Source organism: Heterocephalus glaber, unplaced genomic scaffold (genome assembly GCF_053883595.1).
Source record: "Heterocephalus glaber isolate CG9 unplaced genomic scaffold, H.glaber_assembly_v1.0 deba00000738, whole genome shotgun sequence".
In the NCBI taxonomy this organism is placed as follows: Eukaryota; Metazoa; Chordata; class Mammalia; order Rodentia; family Bathyergidae; genus Heterocephalus; species Heterocephalus glaber.
This window is the reverse complement of record NW_028258161.1, coordinates 12,543,737-12,566,609: the sequence shown is the minus strand read 5'-3', so window position 1 is coordinate 12,566,609 and position 22,873 is coordinate 12,543,737. Positions and strand designations below refer to the sequence as shown.

General features: G+C 40.8%; 2 protein-coding genes across 6 annotated transcripts in view; one reads left to right on the top strand and one right to left on the bottom strand.

Annotated features, from left to right (window-relative positions):
• Kif5b (kinesin family member 5B) overlaps positions 1-3,722 on the bottom strand; it is a 51,432-nt gene extending 47,710 nt beyond the window's left edge. For all 3 annotated transcript variants that reach the window (XR_015449564.1, XR_015449563.1, XM_087206994.1), the window contains exon 1: positions 3,540-3,722. Coding sequence is in view for 1 of the 3 variants with exons in the window: in XM_087206994.1 (XP_087063120.1) it covers positions 3,540-3,665 (126 nt within the window). In the remaining 2 variants the exon portion in view is untranslated. The remainder of the gene's footprint in view (positions 1-3,539) is intronic.
• Positions 3,622-22,873, top strand: part of LOC147829143 (uncharacterized) — a 40,552-nt gene continuing 21,300 nt past the window's right edge. The window contains exons 1-3 of one of the 3 annotated variants that reach the window (XR_015449565.1): positions 3,622-4,241; positions 4,776-10,347; positions 14,337-21,861. Coding sequence is in view for 1 of the 3 variants with exons in the window: in XM_087206995.1 (XP_087063121.1) it covers positions 3,622-4,241; positions 4,776-4,896 (741 nt within the window). In the remaining 2 variants the exon portion in view is untranslated. Of the gene's footprint in view, positions 4,242-4,775; positions 21,862-22,873 lie in introns of those variants that run through there. The other 2 variants (XR_015449566.1, XM_087206995.1) reach the window with 2 other exon arrangements.

Here is a 22,873-nt window from a genome sequence, read left to right as displayed (position 1 = left end):
AAACGACATGCAAAGATGTATATGTAATGTATATATGTACACATACAAAAATGTATGGATATATATCTTTAGCTTTGAATGCGTTTCTTTAAACATCTTATTTCTCTGTAAATATATTACCACTTGAAAATTTCTACTGTAAGTTTCACCTTAGCTATTGAGAAACACTGGCTATTGAAAGTTCCAAGGCCAAAGAACTGTTATTCAGCTTGGTATGTATCAGGCTTACAAATTCATCAAACAAGATTGAAATGACCAGCTGCCCATCAAGAAATACATTTTTGTCGTGACATATCCTGCTAATAGCAAAAAGAAAATATCTTTAAAATGATATTTGCAGTTGATAGTGATTACACTAATTACAGGGAGTTGGTACAAGTATGTAACACATCTTAATTTTTTATTTTTGGTGTCGGGGATCGAACTTGGGTCCTTCCGCTTGCGAGGCAGGCCGCGAAACCACTGAGCTAAATCCCTGGCCCTTTTTTTTTTTTGGTACCAGGGATCGAACTCGGGACCTTGTGCTTGCAAGACAGGTGGCAGAACCACTGAGCTAAATCCCCGGCCCAAAAACTTGGTTCTTGAAATATACATTATGCAACCTACAACTCTATGTATCTTCAAAGGTACTAAGTTTTACAAACTAAGTCACAAGATGCATTCATATCTGCTTTAGGCTTCAGGGAACAAATCAAACAGGAATGAAGTTTATCTAAACTGCAATCATGCCTTAGATTTCTTAAGTGAAAGTGATCCTGTTTTGAGTCTGGACAGACCAGACTTGAACACCAAATTTGGTAATGAAGGGCACCCTTCTGGCGAGGATATGCTTTTGTCTAAAATTCTGAATAGTGATCTTTCAAGATCCCACAGGACTTTATCACATTAGATTTTCCTTAGTTAGACACTGGTTCTGTACTAACATTCCACAATTATAAAGGTATATGATGAGAGCTCCTTGTATTTTTAGTTTTTACTCAAGATAATGAAGAAATGTTCAAACACCAACTCTGACTTGAAAGGGGAACTCATTTTTTACTTTAAGGCAAAGAAATGGGCAAGATAATCTAATTTATCTTATTCTCCTCTAATTTCAATGAGCTGCAGCAGCCTCTTTTTGGTTCTGGTAGCTCTTCAGTATACCATGTAAGGAACTACATTAGCAGATACTTAATCAGAAAAATGAACATATTCTACTTTTATGATGTGTAAGTAGACATAGAAGCCAATTTTTCTTTTTTTTTCTTTTTTTGGATGTTTCCAGTAAGCCCAAATGAACATGGTAAGTTATCTTTCCTCCCTGTTTTGTGCTTAACAAGCTGTCTAGTTTAAAAAAATACATTATATTTTTATTGTTTAAAGATTTTCATAAAATTTCATTCAATGTGATACAGCACTATACCAAGCGCTTAAATGACAAATAAATTAAAAGCTGCACAACACACAAAGAATCAATAAAATCAAAAGGCTTGCCTTCCATGGGACTGTACCATATTTAAATCACTGCTTGTATGAGTAACAGGAAAGAAATTTAACACAGTATTAAAACTGAACCTAGAAGAAAATTAGAATCTTTAAAAATTTATTTTCTCCACAAGCACCGATTATGCTAATAATTCAGTAACATTATAAACTATGTTTTAAATTTTTATTTAACTAGAAGACCACATATAACACATTCTTAAATCGTGTTTAAGATAACTTAGTTTTAAATGCTTCATTGCTGCAATTCTCTCCTAAACCATTTATTCTGTATCAGGCTGGACCCAGTAACATGAATGTTATAAAGCAAAAGATGATTTCTGGAGATTTTCTAATTTTGTCCTCACTGTCCTTATGAACTCCCAAATAACCTTTCAAACTACAATTCATTAAAAAAAACAGGAATACAAGACCCCAGCATGATTAATGTAGGTACTATATTAGTTCCTGAAAATAATGAATTAAACATGTTCTCAAGAACTAAACACATCTTTAAAGGCTGTGTCACTCAGTTATAATATATTTTTACTTATACTTTTTGTAAAGAACTGACTAAAATACAAGTTTACCTAAAGGTCAACAAACTTTATTATTGATTCACCTATCCATTATTTTTAATATAAGCTAAATTTATTTCCATTACTAAAGAAATTTTGTTAACAGCAAAGGAAACTGTGTTTCCTGTAATTAGTTCTTTTAGGTCTTTCATACTTTGTCTTATTTGCAGCATTTCAACAAAAAGAATCTTAGTGATATTCACAGATTTGTTGAAATACAAAAACCTGGAGAGACAATCTTACTACTGTATAAAGGAAACAGTCTTTTGTGTAAGCTGTTGCTCAAGCTGAATCATCACAAAAACTCTTACGAAACGAACAGCCTCAAGTTTGACAACTAAACTAGTTGTTGCAAGCTTCCACTGATTCCATATCCAACATACTCTCCCCGAAAGGAAAAGGAGTCAAGGTGCCTAACTTCACCTTGCTATGACGTCATTTATACCGAGAATTTCTCTGGAGGCCTGGGTAACAAAGAACCCGCCTGACAGACTTCACACAGTAGCTGGCAGTTATTACTGATCTAATGATTTTCTGCCAAAGCCAATCAAGAGGACTGGAGCTAACACATTCATTTTGTAGATGTGAACTTTGGAAACGGTCACACTACCACTCTAGAGACTCTGAGTACTCTCCTGTATGTCAGTGCTTGCCATCATCAATGTCCCATCCCCTGTGACTTCTCTGCCCCATTTCCAAATTAAGCAGCCCCAATAATAAACTAAATACAAGATTTCATTAAACACAAATTAACATACTAAAATTTTGTGCCCTGACAACAATGTAGAAAGTTGCATCAATAAAAGAAAGTATGCAGTATCTTACTATTTATCACGGAACTGAAAACGATATTTTCAAAGACCCTTCAATACTAGAGATCAGATCTCAAGAAAATCCTCACTTTCTGGCCCCTCCAATGATGGGCCAGTTCTGGTTGTGTATTACCCTACAAAGGGCCATCTCTCTGTCCCGGGATTACCAACAATTTTCTTCACGGTAGATCTTACCTGTGTAAGTACGAATCTAACAATGGTCAACTTCTTTCTTTTTCATCAGCTTGTCTTATACTTCCCGTCTGATATAACAGACCTCTACATATGTGTTTCTATGAAACTACTTAAATTACAACAGAGTTGGTCTCGTAGTCTGATGTTCTCGCGGAACTCTGAATTCAACTTATACCTTAAGTGAATGGTAAACATGCGAGTAGTTCAGAACAGCAGCACCGGCGACAGGGACTGCACACGAGCGCGCACACGCAGACCTAAGGCGGCTCCCCGACCAAGCTCCCAGCGCCCCAGGCGGGGGAGTGTCCCAGCTGAGGCCAGACCTCTGTCGCCGCGCCCGGGACGGCAGGGAGATCGGGAACGCCCGCGGGGTCCAGCCCCTCTGCAGCTTCTCCCCCGCCGGCCCCTCTCGGCCTCGCGCCCCGCCACGTCCCTCAACTCCCCGCCCAGCCAGGCCGAAGGGCTGCACGGGAGGTGGGACGGGGCCACTCACCGCGATCACGACCGTGTCCTCCCCCTGGAACTTGGCGACGTACTTGTCGCCGCGGTTCACCTCCGCCTCGTTGAGGGGCCTGATGCGACACATCACTTTGATATTGCACTCGGCCGGGTCCGCCATCTTCCCGGGCCGGGCCGGGGCCGCTCCTCGCCGCTCAGGCTCGGAGGAAAGAGGCGGCAGCGGAGGCTCGGGGTCGCGAGGGCGAGCGGGTCCGCGGTCGGCCGAGCAGGGGCGGCGGGGAGGGGACTCCAGACGCCGGCGCCGGCAGCCTCGGCCCGCGCCTCACTTCCGCTCCATCATGGCGGCCGCGGCGGCGCGGGGCAGAGCGTCGGGCGCCTCAGCTTCTCCCCGGCGGGCGCGGACCGGCTGCGGGAACGGGGGAGGTTCGGGGTGCCTGGCAGCGGCGCCCTGCTTCCTCCTGTTAAAACGCAGGCCGGGCCCGGCCGTCCGCGCCCTGGGCTGTGGTCCCCGGCTAACCTGCCGGCAGCCACCCGACGCCTCCAGAGCCGCAGACCGGCGACTGGGCGGTGCGAGCGCAGGATTGCGCAGGCGCAAGGAGCGTGAGCCGCGGGACGACCAATCCGCGCCCGCGCCGCCCCGCGCTGCCGGGGCCACGCCGAGGGCTCCGCCGCCCGCCCGGGGTCGCAGATTGCAATCGCTCAGAAGTTCCCTGGCTGAGGCCCCCGGGGCTGCCAGGTCCGAGCCGCCGGCGGCATTCCCCACACTCGCTGACTTACCTTTATTTCGGCGAGGAGGAGTCTAAAGTTACGGTTTAACTCCAGTGCCAGCTCCCTATTAGGAACGGTTTGCTTTCTGGGGGCGGGGGTGCCAGGAAAAGGGCTCTGAACGAAGGGTGGGGCGGCCCTGTTCCGAGCGGGCGCTCCTTCTTGAGAGAATGGGTCGCGGAGACCGGAGTAAGAAAGAGGAAGTTTCGCCTAGGGAGTGAAGAGGGTTGGAGAAGAAACGTGGGAGCGGGGCGGGCTGGAGAGTCCCTGCGGCCCTCGCCCCAGTCCCGGTCGCCCTCTTGGCTCGCACAGCGGGGCGGTGGCCGAAGCTGCGTCCTCAGCGCCTCGCCCGTGTTAGGGAATCGGGGATCCCGGGCCCGGACTGTAAACTCGGAACTCACCAACCTCGTACCCCGGGCCTGACTGACCTGTAGTAAAGACGCTCTCGAAAGGCTTAGCTAAGTCTGGGTTCCGTGTCTAAGAAAATTTCGCATTCTGCTTTCAGAGATGAATACCATAAAGGTTCTTTGCATGGAAATGGCTCTGAAGTGCATCGAAGAACTGCAGTGACAATTAGAAACCTTTCCTTCGACCCCCCCCCCCGGTTTTGTTTGAAAAATGAGTAATTGGACTTTGAAAACCAGTGACCCCTGTGCTCACCCTTTCAGAAATGAATCCATAGCTCTGTAGATTCAGGTTGATTGATCCACTGCAATGCAGAAGCGCTCACACCAGAGGAACCGTGAAGTATCTCAAAGGAGAGGGGGGAGTTACAACAGTATTTGGGGGAACATGTGGAGTTTTGATGAAATTGAATGAAGCAGTGTTTTGAGAGGCTCCAAGCAAAGCAGAACTACAAATAAAGGGACGAACATCAGATTTCCTTGAATATTGCAAAGTAGTTAATACAGATGCAGAATATTTTCAGAAAGCCTTTTTTGAAGCTATCCAACTGCCTTGGAAATCAAGTCTTCTCTATCTCCTCCAGGCAAGAGTGGAATCTTTTCTTCTTACTGATACAATTTTACAGCAGTTTCTGATAGTCTGTGATATTAGAGAACAAAGTTTTTCAGTAAGAAATCAGGAGTCATTCAAAAGAAGTTGTGACACTGTGGATGTAGCATGCCCATGAGAGAAAGTAGTTCTTTTTTCTGTTCATTTGTAGCTGCTTTATCTGTCTGTTAGTCCAATCTGATGAGTATAGGGTAGACTGTTTTTCTTCCTTACCCCTTCAGTCCTATTACTCTTCATCACATCTATATCCTGTCATCCTTCTTTATAATTTCAGAAGGAAACAACTCTTTCCCTCCCCCAAACAAAATTTTTGTTTACATCCTAAAATCCGTCCAACTCCCATACCCAGATTCTACCAATGTTCATCATCTTATAGCATTAATTTCTTTTATTTTCTCTCAGCTTCCCTGAAGGAAGGAAACAACCAAACCTGACACCTTATTTGATTCGTGTTGATCACTGGTCCTCTGTCAAGAATAAAGACCCTAGTTAAAAGTGCTAAGCTTAGATTTTTGGGGGGAGGTGTGGTTCTGGGGATTGAGCCTAGGGCCTTGGCATTGAGCTACATCTTTAGTCCTTTTTTGTTTAAGGTAGAGTCTCCCCAAATTGCTAAATTGCCCAGGCAGGGCTTGAATTTGTAATCTTCCTACCTCAGCCTCCCAGAGTGCTGGAATTACAGGTAAATGCCACCACATCTGGCCATAAATTCATATTTTAATAAGTAATAATGCTATTGCAGGAGGGAAGAGTACGTGACCTGAACTCTCATTTGTACAGAAATAATTGGATATTTTAAGGGAAGAATGAGGGAATGCAAAGGGAGATGATTTGGGTCCTAGTAGAGTCATGGAAGTGAAAAATTTTAAAAAGCAGGAAGTATGTGTTGTATGGGGGGAGTCTGTGGAATCTTTTGAGTTTGTTAACTGTTACTTAAGGAAGTAAAGGCTCCTTCCCTCTCACAGAGGTTAAGAGACAGTGGACCTATTGTCCGGCATTTCCTGCTACAAATAGTATACATGTTTTGTTGCTAGTCTTGAGTTTTTTGAGGAAAATACTTCTAAGGGAACTATGGTCATCCTGAGTGTCTCATTCAGCTATTAGGAAACTATGGTAGTATTTTGTTCAAGTCTTTATAGTCTGAAGGTGAGGTCTAGCTGGGAAAGATTTCAAAGAAACCTAGCTAGAATCTGGTCAAGAAGGGAATCTAACTTCACATTTGCCCCTGTCAAGTGGATGAAGTTGACTAGAAGACACTCTCCGACTGCCCAAACAATCCCATGTGAAGGTAGCGATGGCTACTCAACTTCCTCTGCAGAAAAGTGTAGGCCCAAAAGTCTGTGTCCAGAAAAAGCACAATTTAGAGTTTTAAGAATCAAATCAAATTGGTCATTAATTTAATAATAATTTTTAAAAAGCTTTTTTTGAGACAGTGTCTTGCTATGTAATTCAGGCTGGCCTCAGACTCACTATGTAGCCCAGACTGGCCTTAAACTCACTCCGATCCTCCTGCCTCGGCCTCCTGAGTGCTGGGATTACAGGCATATGCCACCACACCCAGTTTAATTTAATAATAATTTAAACATCGTGTGAACTAAGTAAAATATGACTGGTGGGCCGGATGTGGCAGGTACGCCGAATGGCTTCCGACCTTCGCAGCAGAGTGTCACAAAGGCTCTATCCTCAGCTCTCTTCTCTGTGATCTGTGCTAGAATCTCTTATCCAAAACCTGGCCTTTTATCTGTGTGACATTGCCATTCCATTTATCCATGTGCTTATAGGCTACCTTGTTGAGGATGCTGTACTATAACCTGAAATATACCATTCCAGAAATGGAATTAATTATCCTCTCCTGCCTGCCAACACTTAATTCAACTACTCAGCTCTCTAGTTTTGATTATCAGTATCAGCATTCTTCTGTTCTTCCAAGCTAAGAAAGTTACTATAACAGGTTACAATTTTGCTTATCCTCTATTCATACAAAAGAGAAACAATGGTAATTTGTGTATGAAGCTCTTCAACTTCCACTCCATTATTCCCCTTTCTTCCCCCAGCTCAGAAGATCTAAGGAATGATTGATCTAGAGCAATGATTTCCAAATTCTACTCCAGAAAATTAAAAAGTTTCAAAGAAGTGACGCAGGCAGCTTCATGGGTGGGGGAGACAAAGGAAGCAGGTGGAAGGGCCATACAGTGAAGCTCAGGGACCTCTAATGTGTGAGACTGTTGCCTGTCAACTTTTGTCTTTTCCTTTCTCCTGCCTAAAAGATTCTGGAAACTGAGGCTCAATGAAAACAAAGCCAGGAAAGGAAGTGTCTTGCAAGAGCCTTTTGCTTTCAAACCTGCCACATATACTTCTCCCATGCAGGGAAGCACCAAGGTCCTCTTGTCACAGGACCAGAGAGGTGAAAAGTGCAAAGTGAAAAACAAAATCTTTCTCAAAGTTATCCTGTCCTGTGAGTAAGGAATGATAGTATCAGGCAGTAATGATTTAAGAAATATTATCATGGGGAAACAAAAACATGATTCAAAAAACTGGTTACAAACTGGTTAATTTGTTTTTCTTCCAAATATAGAAGAGACTGCTGTTCCTCAACACAAACAGTGAAAGAGTAGACTTTTGTGAGTATAGTTTGAGATTAAACTGCCCTCCTTTTGAATCAACACATTTTCTTCTTATGTTCTCTGTGTAGTTCTATCATCATTTTTAAGTAAATCAGTATACAGTGTTTATACTCTAAGGCTAAGTAATTATTCGCAGCCTAGCCATATAGTGCAGTATGATCACATTGCCTATCTTGTGCAACTTTTTGTTTTTTGTTTGGAAGTTAAAAAATTGCCTCATTTTTTTATCCCAGCTGTTTACTCATGATACATTCCAAATATGCACCAGAAGCATAAAACTACTCTTCTAGCTCCTATTTTTGTTGTTCAGATATCTGATTTGTTTTGTATATGATCTTCTTTTCCTTACAAGAGCTTTGAATATCTTTTTCTCAGGACTTCTTTTTTCCTATTTTTCATCCTTGTATTTTGTTCTCCTTTCTGGGAGATTTAACCTCATTTTTACCTCTTCTATTGGAGAGATACAAAGAGATACTAGATAGATAAGTTATAGCAATAGACATTCAGAGAACAAAATTTATTGGGTGTGCTAATCCCACCTTGGCATGTATGTGTGTGTGTGTGTGTGTGTGTGTGTGTAAAGCTCTATGAATTTTAATTCTCTGAATGTTTTTAATGAAATGATTTTATTTCATGGAGACTATCTTTTCTTTTTTGGTACTGGGTTGAACCCAGATCCTTTGTACTGAGTGACATCCCTAGCCCTTTTATATTTTAATTTTGAGACAGCCTTGCTAAGTTGCCCACTCTGGGCCTGACCTTGCAGGGCTAGGCCTGTCTCATCCTCCAGATTGCTGGGATTATAGACACAAATCAAATTGTCGTGTCCAGCAATCGTATCAGTCTAAAAATATGTAGGTTTTGTGTGGTTTTTTCCATTTTTAGTTCTTTTCTGTTTTTCACATTTTTTCTGTGATTTGCTTTGGAATCTGTGACTCACATCAGAGAATTTCCTCAAATGTATGGTGAACCTTGGTGTTCGAACGTGTCTAAATGAGCAGCTTAATATTTGTGCATGTTAGTAATGTTTGGAGGTTGAAAAGTCTTACCCCTGTGTAATTAGGCAGGATCCACTCATTTCATCATGGAAGAGCTAAATGTCATTTTTCAAATTCAAATTTTTATTGTTTTAAATTAACATAAAATTATATTTATCACATGCAGCATGGTATTTTGAAGTATACATTGTAGAATGACTAAATCTAGGCAAGTAATATATACATTACTTCACATAGTGGTCATTTGTGCAATGAGAATACTTCATATTCTCAGCATTTTTTCAAGAATGCAATATATTGTTAACTGTAGTCACCATATCGTATAGTAGATCTCTTGAATTTATTCTTCCTATTTAAATAAAATTTTGTAAATTTTGAGTACTGTCCCCCCAGACACACACAACACCACCCCAACCTCTGGTGACCACAATTCTACTTTGTGCTTCTATGAAGTCAACATTTTTTTAAGATTCTTCATGAATGAGATCATATGGGGTTTTTTTGTTTGTTTGTTGTTTTTCTTGGGGGGAACCAGGGATTGAATTCAGGTCTTTGCCCTTGTGAGGCAGACACAGTGCCACTGAGCTAAATCCCCAGCCCGAGATCATACGGTTTTTGTCTATCATTGCCTAACTTACTGCGCTTAACATGATGTCTTCCAGGTTCATCCTGTTGCACAAATGACAGCCCTTCCTTCATTTTAATGACTGAGTCATATCTATTGTGTATATATCACATTTTCTTTATCCATTCATCTTTTTTTTACATGCTGGGGATCAAACCCAAAGTCTTGGCCTCCATTGATGGACAGAGTCTATGTCTTGGCTGTTATGAATTGTGCTGCAATAAACATGGGGAGTACAGATATCTCTTTGAAATAATCATTTTATTTTCTTTGGGTGCATACTCATTACTGGGATTGCTGGATTGTATGGTAGTTCTATTTTATATTTTTTGAGGAACCTCCATAATTTACATTCTTACCAGCAATGTATGAAGGTTCTTCTCCAAATTCTCACCAACACTTGTTTTTTGTTTTGTTTTGTTTTGTTTTTGGTACCAGGGATCAAACTTGGGACCTTGTGCTTACGAGGCAGGCAGGCAGTGGAACCACTGAGCTAAATCCCTGGGCCCATCAACATTTGTTATCTTTTGTCTTTTTGGTATTAGCCATTCTAAAAGGTGTGAGGTGATATTTCATTGTGGTTTTGATTTACATTTTCTTTATGATTGGTGATGTTGAGTGTTTTCTCACATACCTATTGGCCATTTGCAAGTCTTTTAAGAAACGTCCTATCAGGTCCTTTATTTATTTATTTATTTATTTAAGGCAGAGTCTCGCTTTGTAAAGTTCAAGCTGGCCCTGAACTCACTGTGTAGCCCAAGCTGGTCTCGAATTCATGGTGAGCCTCCCACCTCAGCCTCCCGAATGCTAGGATTACAGGTATGTACTATCACACCCAGTATTTATCCATTTTAAATTGATTTTGCCCCCTCCCTGCCAATACCAGGGATCAAACTCAGGACCTTGCGCTTGTGAGGCAGGTGCAGTGCCACTGAGCTAAATCCCTGGCCCTTCCTTTTTTTTTAATTTGGATGATTTATTTTCTTGCTGTCAAGTTATTAAGTTCCTTAGTATTTGGATATTAATCCCTTATCAGATATATAAGTTGCAGATATTTTCTTCCATTCTCTAGAGTGTCTCATCACTCCATTTTCTTTTGTTCTATAGATGTTTCCTTTGCTGTCCGGAAGCTTTTTGGTTTGAAATAGTCTCATTTGTCTTGTTTTTTTCTTTTTTTGCCTATGCTTTTGTGGTCATATCCAAACAGTCATTGCCCAAATCACTCTCATGGTTCTCAGCCCTGTGATTTCCTCTAGCCGTTTCATAGTTTTGGCTCTCACATCTCTCTTTGATGCATTTTGAGTTGATTTTTTTTTTTTTTTTTTTTTGAGACAAGGTCTCACTATGTAGTTCAGGGTGGGCTTGAATTCACTGTAGTCAGGCTGTCCTTGAACTTGTGGCAATTCTCCTGCCTCAGCCTCCTGAGTGCTAGGATTACAGGCGTGCACCATCACACCTGGCTGAGTTGACTTTTGTATATGGTGTGAAGTAAGGTCTAATTTCATTTTCTGCATGTAGATATCCAATTTTGCCAATACTATTTATTTAAGAGACTGTCCATTTCCCATTGTGTGTTCTTGGCACCTTTGTCAAAACTCAATAGGCTATAAATATATGGATTTATTTTAGTGTTACCTATTCTGTTCCATTGGTTATGTGTCTGTTTTGGTGCCAGTACCATGTTCTTTTTTGTTTGTTTCTATAGCTTTTTAGTATATTTTGTTGTTGTTGTTGTTGTTTTTGTTTCTGTTTGGTACCAGGGATCAAACGGGACCTTCCGCCTGCGAGGTAGGCGGCAGCACCACTGAGCTAAATCCCCGACCCTCCAGTAATATATTTTGAAGTCAGGTGTGAGGCGATATCTATCAGGGGCTACCCAACCATCTGACTGAGGGTACAGTGAGGATAAAGAATGATAGACAAAGAACAAAGGATTTTTTAACAGGGTCCAGGATGGCCTAAACTCTGCCAGCCTTAAGACCACGAGGCTCCGGACTTGTCGGTGTTTATTGGTTACACAGCATAGCAGGAGTCGTAAAGGCAGATGTAGAGAACAGCGGGATAAGACAATGATGGGAGCCAGGCTGGTGAAAGGGAGGAACGGCGACTCCTGTGGAGGACAGGTTGTTCTGAAGAAGCCACCTGTGTTATCTTCAGCTAGCATTTGATCTGGGAGGATGGCTGCATCAGAGTCATAAATCCTCAGCTGCAGTGCATCTTGCTTTCAGAGATGCCACGGTACCATTGACCATTAAGAGCTCAACTGTGATCACTGCATAGGTAGTCAGTCTGTTTCCTTATGGCAGCCGAAGGCTCATCTAGCAAGTTACATGTAGGCCTAGGACAGTTTAACCAATAGCCAATTTATAAGCCAACACAATAATATTTTATAGCCTGCCCAGTGCAGTTTCAAGCTGGTCTTCTGCAGTATCTTTTTATTTATTTATTTATTTATTTTTGGTACCGGGAATTGAACTCGGGTCCTCGTGCTTGCACAGCAGGTGGTGAAACCACTGAGCTAAATCCCCGGCCCCTGCAGTATCTTTTTAGACTCTTCACAAGTGAGATCAATGTGTGTATATCACATTTTCTTTATTCATTCATCTATGTCCATTCAAAGTCTCCAGCTTTGCTCTCTTGGTTTAAGGTAACTTTGCCTATTTAGGGTCTTTTGTGATTCCATGAGAAATTTGGGGAGGATCAGATCATTTTATGGAGGGGGCTGAAGAGATGCTGGAGCAGACAGTGAGCGCTCATGTCCTTACCAGGGCTGGATTTCTCCAGTCTTGCTGTCAAGCAATCTTATGGCACTTTTGGCTGCGAGAATTGCATTTTAACAGCACTCTACATAAACTTTTAACTAAACTTTCCTACTTTTCAGCTCTAACTTGTACCCTACCTCCCAGTGTCTATGATTCCTGAGGTTTTCTGGTATTCTATATAGAGTAGTTGTACTTCTTAGCTTTCTGCCCTGCTTGTAGGTTTTATCGTTTTCTAGGCCATCTAGGAGCTACCCATCTCCAAACTTTTGTTGAAATCTTCCTTAATAATGCTCTTCTTTCAAATTTTCTTTATACTTGTGGCTTTAGGACTTTTCTGTTTCTTTACTGTCATTTTGGTGGAGCTTCTGGGGAAATCAAGATAAATGTGAATGAATGTTCAAACTGCTATACTTAATGGGCCACAGTTTACTCCTTGGTCTCTGTTATCATACCAAGAATATAGTAAGGACAGTGACTGCAACTCATTTTTTTCTAACAGTGTTATTTAGCTCAGTGCTCAGGATCTAAGTGCTAATAAATCCTCTGTATTGAATGAAATTGGAATTCATTGAGTATCTATTAATTACCATGCTCTTCTCAAGAGATGGTGGTATACAAATGTGAATAGCTACCCACTGAGGAAGTTCTGGTCTAGTAGAAGTTAGAATAAGCATAAATCCTAGGGATAGGTTCTATAAAAGCAGTGCCATAAAAGCACAAAGACAAATGCATGCTTTGAGGAACCTTCCTGATAATTTGAAATTGATGTCAGGGATGACAGTCAAGATCTTCCACAAAATCTGGGATGGATATACATCTTCAATGACCAAGATATATGTGTGTGTGTGTTTATATATTATATATGTATATATATTGTTGTTTGTTTGTTTTCCGGTACCAGGGATTGAACTCAGGACCTTGCACTTGCAAGGCAGGCTTGGTGCCACTGAGCTACATCTCTGGCCCGTTTGTTTGTTTTTTGAGACAGGGTCTTGCCATGTAATTCAGGCTGGCCTTGAACTCACTATGTAGCCCAGGCTGGCCTCAAACTCACAATAATCTTCCTGCGTCAGGCTCCCGAGTGCTGGGATTAAAGGTGTGTGCCACTGCCCCCAACTCTAAGATTTTATAGTAATTCAGCAAATATGAACTTACAATTAAGAAAGTAAAAATTGAAGTCTGTCCGATTTTTTCATATATTTACGGTGATCTAGCAAGTATATTTATTGTTTTTTAAAAAACCAGCCTACTTTCTGCAAAGACTTGATTAATATAGTAAAAAGTATAAGACTTTGCCTTTCCATCAACTGCTCTTTTATTTATTTATTTAATCAAAAAAATAAAATAAGCTTAATTGAAAGGCCAGGAACTTGAAATTCATTTTCAGTGAACACATTGTGTGAGTTAGGTCCTTCTGGCTGTCTGATAGGCATAATAAACACTTTCTTTTTATTCCTGTAACTCCACAAGATTAGGAAGAGGGGAAAGCCTGTTCAGAGGGGTACCAAAAATTTCTCCCTTATTTTGGAGGCCCTAAGTGTGATATAAAAACATAGTCTGATATTTTATCATATATGTCTTAATTACAGACAGTATTAAAATAGAGAACTCTTTAAATCAGGAAGGTGAAGTGTCTCATCCAATCATAGTCATGCTGTAACATGTCTATTCTGGTTAAGCTTTTGCAGGAACATACTAACGTAATCAGGACAACTACAGCCTCACCCCTGGGTTTTCAGCTGTAGAAAGACTCAAAAATACTGTTATTTAGTGTGACAAAGACATATAGTAGTCCCCCTTTATCTGAGAGGGATACATTTCAAGACCCCCACTAGGGCCCTAAAATGGCAGATAGTATTGAACCAAATATACACTACATTTTTTCTCTACACACAGTACAGCGTGGATACCCTGGACAAAGGAATGATTCACTTTTTGGATGAAACAGAACAGAGCAGCATGAGATTTTATTGTGCTACTCAGAATGGCCTCTACTTAAAATGTATGAATTGTTTATTACTGCAATTTTCCATTTAACATTTTCAGATGACAGTTGACCAAGGATAATTGAAATTGCAGAAACTGAAACTGTGAATAAGGGAGAACTACTCCATAAACTCAGTCTTTATGAAGAGCTGGTCTTTTTCAAGATCCTGGAACTGTAAATACAGTGTATCATTTATGGGTGGGAATTGAATAGTGCTGGCAGTAAAATAGTCTGATAAAAGCTTGTCTGCTAGATGAGCCAGTTAGGCATCAAACCTTTTATCCACAACATTAAAATGAATGTGATGATATTTCTGAGAGTGATTGTACATTTGCAGTTGGTCCAAAGCTTGTGATATTAAAGAGCTAGCTCTACTGTTGGAGAATGGGGAACCCACTGGAAGGAAAACATGTCATTTCATTCAGATCAACAGTAAAAACAAGGATTTTCAGTAGAAGGAATCTTTGCTATTAAGCATTTCTTTGATAGACAATATTTCATCTTCTTTGATTTAGTTGGGCTATTTTGATTTACATATTAAAGGATAGAGATCCTGCGCTATATATATGGTTTATCTAAGCAAAGACAAAACAAGATTCTTTTTGTAGAAAGCATACATTTTGCACATTGGTTGGCTATATAATACATGTTCCATACCATATATATAGTAATACATAGAATATTTGTCACGTATTCACTTGACCTTATACTAAAAGAAAGCTAAAGATTGGTAGAGCACTTTACTTTATCACTTTTACTTTTTTTGTTGGCTTTTTTTTTCTTTTTGAGACAAGGTCTCCCTATGTAGTTCAGGCTGGCCTTGAACTATCACTTTTACTTTTAAGATTTAGTAGACTTAAGCCGGGTGTGATGATGCATGCCTATAATCCCAGCACTCGGGAGGCTGAGGGAGGAGGATCACTGTGAGTTCAAGGCCTGCCTGGACTATACAGCAAGACCCTGTATCCAAAAAAAAAAGATTTAGTAGACTTGACTACTCAGGTATTCTAAATGTAAACCCAGTGTCTACGAAGAAGTGCAGCAAAATGTACTTTGATTTAGCTGTCAAATGCAAATCTAAGTACGGTATCTATAATTCAAATGCAGCCTTTTCATTTTCTCATTGCTGTGCTGAGAATAAGCACATGACTTATCAGAATCAAAGTACAGTGTGTGTCCTGACTGCAGAATCTTCAAATCAATATGTGAAAGTAGTTCAAAGTATATTTTGCCAATTTTGACTCACTGTGAAATAACTTTCTAGCTCAGGTGGTGGTGCACACCTGTATTCCCACCACTCGGGAGGCTGAGGCAGGGGATTGCCCATGAGTTCAAGGCCAGCCTGGGCTACATAGTGAGTTCAAGACCACCCTAAACTACATAGTGAGACTTTGTCTCAAAAAAAACAAAAAGAAAGAAAGAAAACCCAAATTTCAGGGCTTTAAGGAAAAATGTGTATAAGATCTGACTAACCTCATTGTAGAATTCTTTACTATCTCTCTAAATATACACACATGCACATACATATACATATATATGTGACGTATTTACATCTAGCCATAATATATATATACATTTACATATAACTTGGGTTCAGTCACTTATTTCTTTCTTTTTTTTTTTTTGGTACTGGGGATCAAACTCGGGTCCTTGCGCTTGCATAGCAGGCAGCGAAACCACTGAGCTAAATCCCTGGCCCTTCTTTTTTTTTTTTAAGCATGACATTAATAAAGTTTAATTCATAGTTTTCCCAAACCAATGTAGAAATTTAGATTCTCCTGAGATGAGTTAAAAAAATTTTAAAAAGTCATTGGGTACAAAAATACACAGCAAAAACTAATGAAAAAATGGAGAAAGAGACAAAAATAAAGTCACAGGAGTGAATTAAAAACTGCATTGTGAAGGCCAGGGATTTAGCTCAATGGTGCCGCTGCCACAGAACACCATACAGAACGGTGAAACTGGATAGATAAACCTGAATCCTTTGTGGCCCAACATGCCGTATGCCGACAGTGTCCACAGCACAGGCACCAGCAGTGCCCTGCAGCGCCCCGGGGCTCACACACAGCCGTGGAGGAAGAAGGGCAGGTGGGGTCCCAGGACAGCTGGGAGCCCCTGGCCGAGGTACCAGTGCCACGGGTGGGAGCCGTAGAAGCTGCCCAAGCCCTGCAGCACATTGAACCTTAGGAAGTTGAGCTGCACCAGTGTCCATTGGCCAAAAAAATACGATCAATCACCAGAGAGACTCAGAGCTATAAACCCAACAGGGCAAAAGCCACGCAGAACGAGACGGCACTTTGCGGGCTCCGGGACCCATGGGATGATGGCCATGGGGGATGAGGCAGGCCAGGGCCACCAGGGAGGTGTGCTTCATGCTGTCCGCGGGTCAGCCACTGATTTCTACATCGCTATTGCTCTCCCATCCTATATCCCATTTATTATAACCTTCGAAGGTGCAAACATTTGTAAGTTTTGTTTTCTCAAGCCCAAGGTTATAAGCAAGAGAGCTCAGTCAGCCACTAAGTGAAGTCTAGCACAACCTTATGTCACCTATCACCATGTTTGTTTATTTTCAATCAGCAGTCAGCATAACAGTTGCTTTAGCTCAGCTGAAATGGAAGGGAAGGAGTGGACTCAGGACTCAGCTGCCTGGCTCTTGCCTCCAATCCTCGCCAACACCACAGATAGAGGAATCCCACAACCCACAAGATTTTTTCCAGGACTGAAACTTTCATTCATATTTTTCATTCAACATGTATCGATTGACCCTTGTAGTAAGGACCGGGCCCTGAGGTTACAATGGGGAAAATATACCTACACTCTGTTCTCCTGGAGGTGAAAGCTGAGTGGAAAAGACTAGTTTATAAAGCTAGTTGAGGGGAACATCTAATTTAAAAAAAACAGATTCTCCCCAGAACCATTTATTAAATAATTCATAATGCTGTTATACACCAAGATTTCATGTATTCATGGACCCCTTAAGATGATAGATACTAAGATTCTATTGATCTATTTGTATATACTTTTACTTTGTAAATTGTAAAACAGCAGAGTCAAAAAAAATTACAATAAGTACCTACATACCTATCATCTAGATTCTACAATTAGTATTTCACTCTCCTTTCTTTCTTGTGAATTCAGCCAGTTATACATCACTTTATCCATCCATTAATTAACTAATTCACCTTTTGGGGAGCATTTCCAATTAAATCACAAACACAATTACACTTTTCCTTAGATACAGTGCTGTACTTCTTTAATTATGATAACACAGTATATTTGTAGTTTCACTGGAGTTTTCAGTGATATATCACAGACATTTTAATATTGGAATAGTTGCCTATTAAGAATATGAAAAATGACCAAAGCTGAGACCACAAAGGCTTGCTTAATGGGAGAGCTCATGTAGCTTATGTTCCTCTCAACCCAGGACTCTACCCTGATTATCCGGGTCCTGGGACCCTTAAATCTGAGGGAAACTTAAATTTTCAGACTCAACTTCATGTTGCCACAGGAGGCAGTTTAAATTTATCTCTGAGGGCAAACTGTTCCCTTGTTTCCTGGTTTTGGGGCAAAAACATATTATGGACTTTTTGAAAAAGAAAGATTCTATTTTAAAAAAAAAAGATTCAGGAAAATGAGGAGCTAAACTTCTGAATAATCAATATTTTCTTGCTTGCTTGCTTGCTGTCTTGCTTTCTTGCTTTGACTGTACTGGAGATTGAACTCAGGTCCTTTGTACTGAGCTACATCCCCAGCATTTTTTATTTTTTAAGACAGGCTGTCTTTAAGTTGGCCAGATTAGATCAAACTTGCAATCCTCTTGCCTCAGCCTTCCAGAGTGCTGGGATAACAGGCATGGGCCACCATACCCAGCTTTTCTGCATAATGTCAAACATCTGTCTTGGTTGTAGGGTTATATCCTTGAACATTATGCTTTCTTTAGGATAATGTTTCATTCTTTAAAATGGCTTTGTTCTTTTCTGTCCTTGAAAGTTATCAGTTACTCTTGCAGATGTATATGTGTATTCTTCATGTTCTTGTTAAACAAAGATCAAAGTACCTGGCACATAATAAGTACTCAATAAAAGTTAATCATTATTAATAATAAAAATACTGATCTTCCAAAGATCATATAAGATAAAGCCTCAGACTCTTCATGTTTTAGCAGGAAGGGAAGTGAAGTCTTACAAGGTAGAAACATTAGGCATATTTGAGTTATAGATTATCTCAGAACATTATTGCTGCACCTGTAGTTACTGTGGCTATTTAATTTTCCAGAGACATGGCTGCTAACTAGTGAGAAATTACTGGTTAATGGTTCCTGCCTGAGAGGCAGATAGACAACAGAAAGCATTGCTAGATGGGAAGGGTCCAGGAAGTCAGGAAGGATTCAGGATTCCAGCTCTCAACGTCTCTTCCCCTTTCCTTGTTCAGCTGCTCTTCTCCCCTGACCTGAAAACCTCTCCTCAGTGAAGGGTTTTAAACCTAGTCACAATGCAGTACAAACTGCTAACAGTTTGAAGTATTGGCCTCTCCCAGGGAAATTAACATTTTAACTGGGATCGAAATTTAATGTAGTAAGGCTGCCTGCAGGGGCTGGGAACAGAAATGAACAAGACAGTCCAGTCTAAGACCACAGGGTCTAGCGAGGACTGGGTGCAAATTCAAACTCAGTTTTTTAAAAAAATCACTGTGCCAGCCAAACAAAATATGCTGGAAGACTTGATTCAGCTTTCAGCCTGCTAGTTTGTTACTCATGAGTTAAAGAAAATATAAATGTGAAATTAGAATTGTTATCTAGTGGTCCTTGAAAACTGTGTGGGTGGGTCCTTCTTTAGGGAGAAGAGGGAAGGGTAGGAGAGCAGAGGGTTTAGTAGTTTTTCCAGGGATGCATGTGGCTCCTGGGTGGGCCCCTGTGCTGACCTGTGGAAAGAGCCAAAGGCTCCCCGAGCCAGATGGCTCTAGCTTCAGAGTCCTTTTTGGTGCAGCCACTTACTTACAAGAGGATCTTGAAGGAGTTACTAGAATGATTCTTACCCACTGGGCTGTTGAGAAGGCTCAGTGAGATAATACACAGTGTCTGCCTCAGTACAGAGGACCAAGTGCATTTAGTCAACAGCTGTTCACTGGTTCCTGAACACGACAGTAACTGTGGTTACATGGACATCTCCCCTCTCCTGAGGAAGGAAGGCTTTTTTAAAACAAATACTTAGATAAATAAGCATCCTGTAAGTGGGGGAGCCATTCTACATTCATCCAAGAAATGGCCTCCTCAATTATGTAAGTGCATGGATACATTCTATTTGTCAACAGATAGGAAAAGGAATGTTAAGTTTCATTTCCCTTGAGACATTTCATTCTTAAATCAAAAATTTCTGTGGTTATTGTTAAAGCCTGCTCCACTTGAGAAATGTTTTCCTATCCCCCCAATCAAACAAAGACAACAAGTCATGAAATAATTATCATTCTTCAAATAGGAAAATGCACAGTGCTAGACACTCTGGAAGAAACAGAAGCATGAAATGTCTGACCTTAAATTATCAGGTATTTAAAAAATTAACTCAGTATGAATGTTCTGACTTTGGCTCTTTTTCTTCCTTTCCCTGAATGTGGGTGTAAGGTGTGTAAGGTCTGGAAGCTGCTGAACCATTCACTCTTCATCTCTGAAATTTATGGACTGTAACTGTAGAGTAGAGGACTACATGATAGCCATCCAGAGATATTTTATGTAACTAGCATATAATACAATATAAACAAACACTAGAGTCAAGGAAGAGCTCTAGACACAATGGAGGTATGGATTGAATTCCAGTGGATTGGAGTCCATGGATTAAATTCTAGTAGGCAAAGAAGGGTCCTGAGACCTGACAGCAGCCCATTTGCCTCCCTCAGGCCTCCTCCCTTCACTTCTTTGAGCCAGTTCTTCCCTGTAACACAGGGATCCAATCCTCTCCTTCTCAGGGACTGGGAGAATTAAATGAGGCAATGGATGTTTGAGTCCTCCGTGATGATGTTTTAATTGCCAATGCCTTTCTCTAGCGTGGCTTGCAATCACCCATCCGTCTCCACTTTATCCACAGCTCTTTGTTTAGACTCTGGCTTGTTCTTGCCTGGAGTTCTGTAGTCGCCTCCTTGCTGATCTCATCCCCAAACCATCCATTCTCCATACTGTAGCTTAAACAGTTTGCCACAACCACTTACACAACAACTTAAGAGACTTGCAACATTACTTGGCTTCCTGTTATTAAGGTATTAGTTATACACAATAAAATGTACGTATTTTGAAGTGTGTGATGAATTTTGGCGATTGAGTACAATTGTGCGATCACCCAGTACCAAGACACAGATGTGCTCCCTCACTTTTGAGGTTGGTCTGTCCTTACTCACTGCCAGTCAACTACCGATCAGGTTTCTGTCACTGTACTTTCGTAGTATAGTTTCTGTCGCTGTGCTTTCTGTTACTTTTTAAAAATAAACTTTTACATTTTAGATTTATGGAAAAATGACAAAGCTAGTAGTGATATTGTGAAATATGTGTTTGGTCCTCATCTTTATTTCCTCTCACATGGCTCCTGAAGCCCTTGGAATCTGCAGAGTGACAGGTGTTTTTTGTATGTCAGTGAGCTGATTGGAAGCTAGACGGTCCCTAAAAAGACCAGGCATGATTAGAAGAGTTAAAACTTTTAGCGTGAAGCCTCAACATCCTGGAGGTAAGAGGGGGGTGAGATTGAATTGATTCCCAGTGGCCAGTGATTTAGTCAGTCATGCCTGCATCATGAAGTCTCCTTAAATCCCCCAAAACACCCCATATGGCGAGAGTTTGGGGAGCTTACAAATAGCAGAACTCATGGAGGTTCCTGGAGGGCTTTGCACCCAGGGAAGGCATGGGAGTTCCGAGTCCCTTCCCACACACCTTGCCATAAGCTTCTCTGCTGTCTGACTGTTAATCTGAACCCTTTGTGATATCCTTTATAATAAATGGGTAAATATAAGTCAAGTGTTTCCCTGGTTTCTGTGAGCTATCCTAGAAAATTAATGGAACCTAAGGAGGGGATTGTGGAAACCCCAATTTAAAGCAGGTCAGAAATACAGGTGACGAAGTGGGGTGGACTGTCCTGTAGGATCTGACTGTATTTCCGGGTAGTATCAGAACAGAATCGGCTCATAGGACTCTCAGCTGCTGTCTACTGCAGAAGAATTGCTTGTGAGGGGAAAATACCCACACATCTGATGTCAGGGTTGTGTTGAATGGTACGAGTAGGAAAAAACACTTTGGTTTTTCTTGCCCTTAATGCTAGCATTGAGAGTTTCTGTAAACCCCACACCCAGTTACCCCTATTCCTAACATCTATATGAATATGGTATATTTGTCACAATTAATAAACTATAATCACAAATGATCTTTAATATCTATTCTTTATTCATATTTCCTTTATGAATAAAGGAAATATATTTATATTATATTTTATATAAGCCTTTATGAAATGTCCTTTTTCTGTTCCAGGATCCTATCCGTGCTACATCACAGATAGGCTTCTATTGGTGCTAATAGTTTCTTTTTTTTTTTTTGGTACCAGGGATCGAACTCGGGTCCTTGCACTTGCAAGGCAGGCGGTGGAAGCACTGAGCTAAATCCCCGGCCCTTCTTTTTTTATTATTAATTTTATTGGTACATTTTAGGTAAACAATACAATGACATTCATCATTGGAAATTTTGCACCTTTACATAATCTCTCTTGGTTGGTGCTAATAGTTCCTAACTTTCTTCATTTTTGGTGATCTTGACAGTTCTTCCCAACCCTTTTAATTATTTATTTATTTTCTTTTGTTTTGTTTTTGTTTTTTGAGGAAGGGTCTCCCTTTGTAGCCCAGACTGGCCTCGAACTCAAGGTGATTCTCCTGCCTCAGCCTCCCGAGTGCTGGGATTACAGGGGTGTGCCACCATGCCCAGCTTCAACCCTTTTTATTTTTAGATACATTTTCATCTTTAACTCTAGTATACAAAGCCCTCTAATACAACATCCTACCTATATTAGTGTGCTAGGGCTGCTGTAACAAAATACCGCACTCTGGGTGGCTTAAATAACAGAAATTTATTTTCTCACAGTTCTGAAGACTTTAAATCTAAGATCATGGTTTTGGCATCTTTTTTTTTTCTGAGGTCTCTCTCATTTCCTTGCTGATGGTATTTTCATGGTACGTACATCCTGATGTCTTCATCCAAGTTTTCTCCTATAAGGACTCCAGTCAGATTGCATTAGGACCCTCATTTTTAAGCTAGCTATTTTAATTTAGCTGGATCACTTGTTTGAATCCCCTCTCTCTAAATGCAGTTGCATTCTGAGGGACTTAGGGCCTCGGCATATGAATTTGGGGAGACATAGTCTAGCCCATTACATGACCCGATGGTCTTGCCTTTCAGTCTGCCTCTGTCCACAGCCCCTCATTCCTCACTCATCTTTTCAGGACTCATCTTTTTAGAACTCAGGGGGTTTTCTATGCTTTCAGAAATCGATAACGCTGGTTCAAAGGATCCCATGTCATCCTCCCCTGCTGCTACCACCAGTCAGTTGTGCAGTATTATGTAACACTC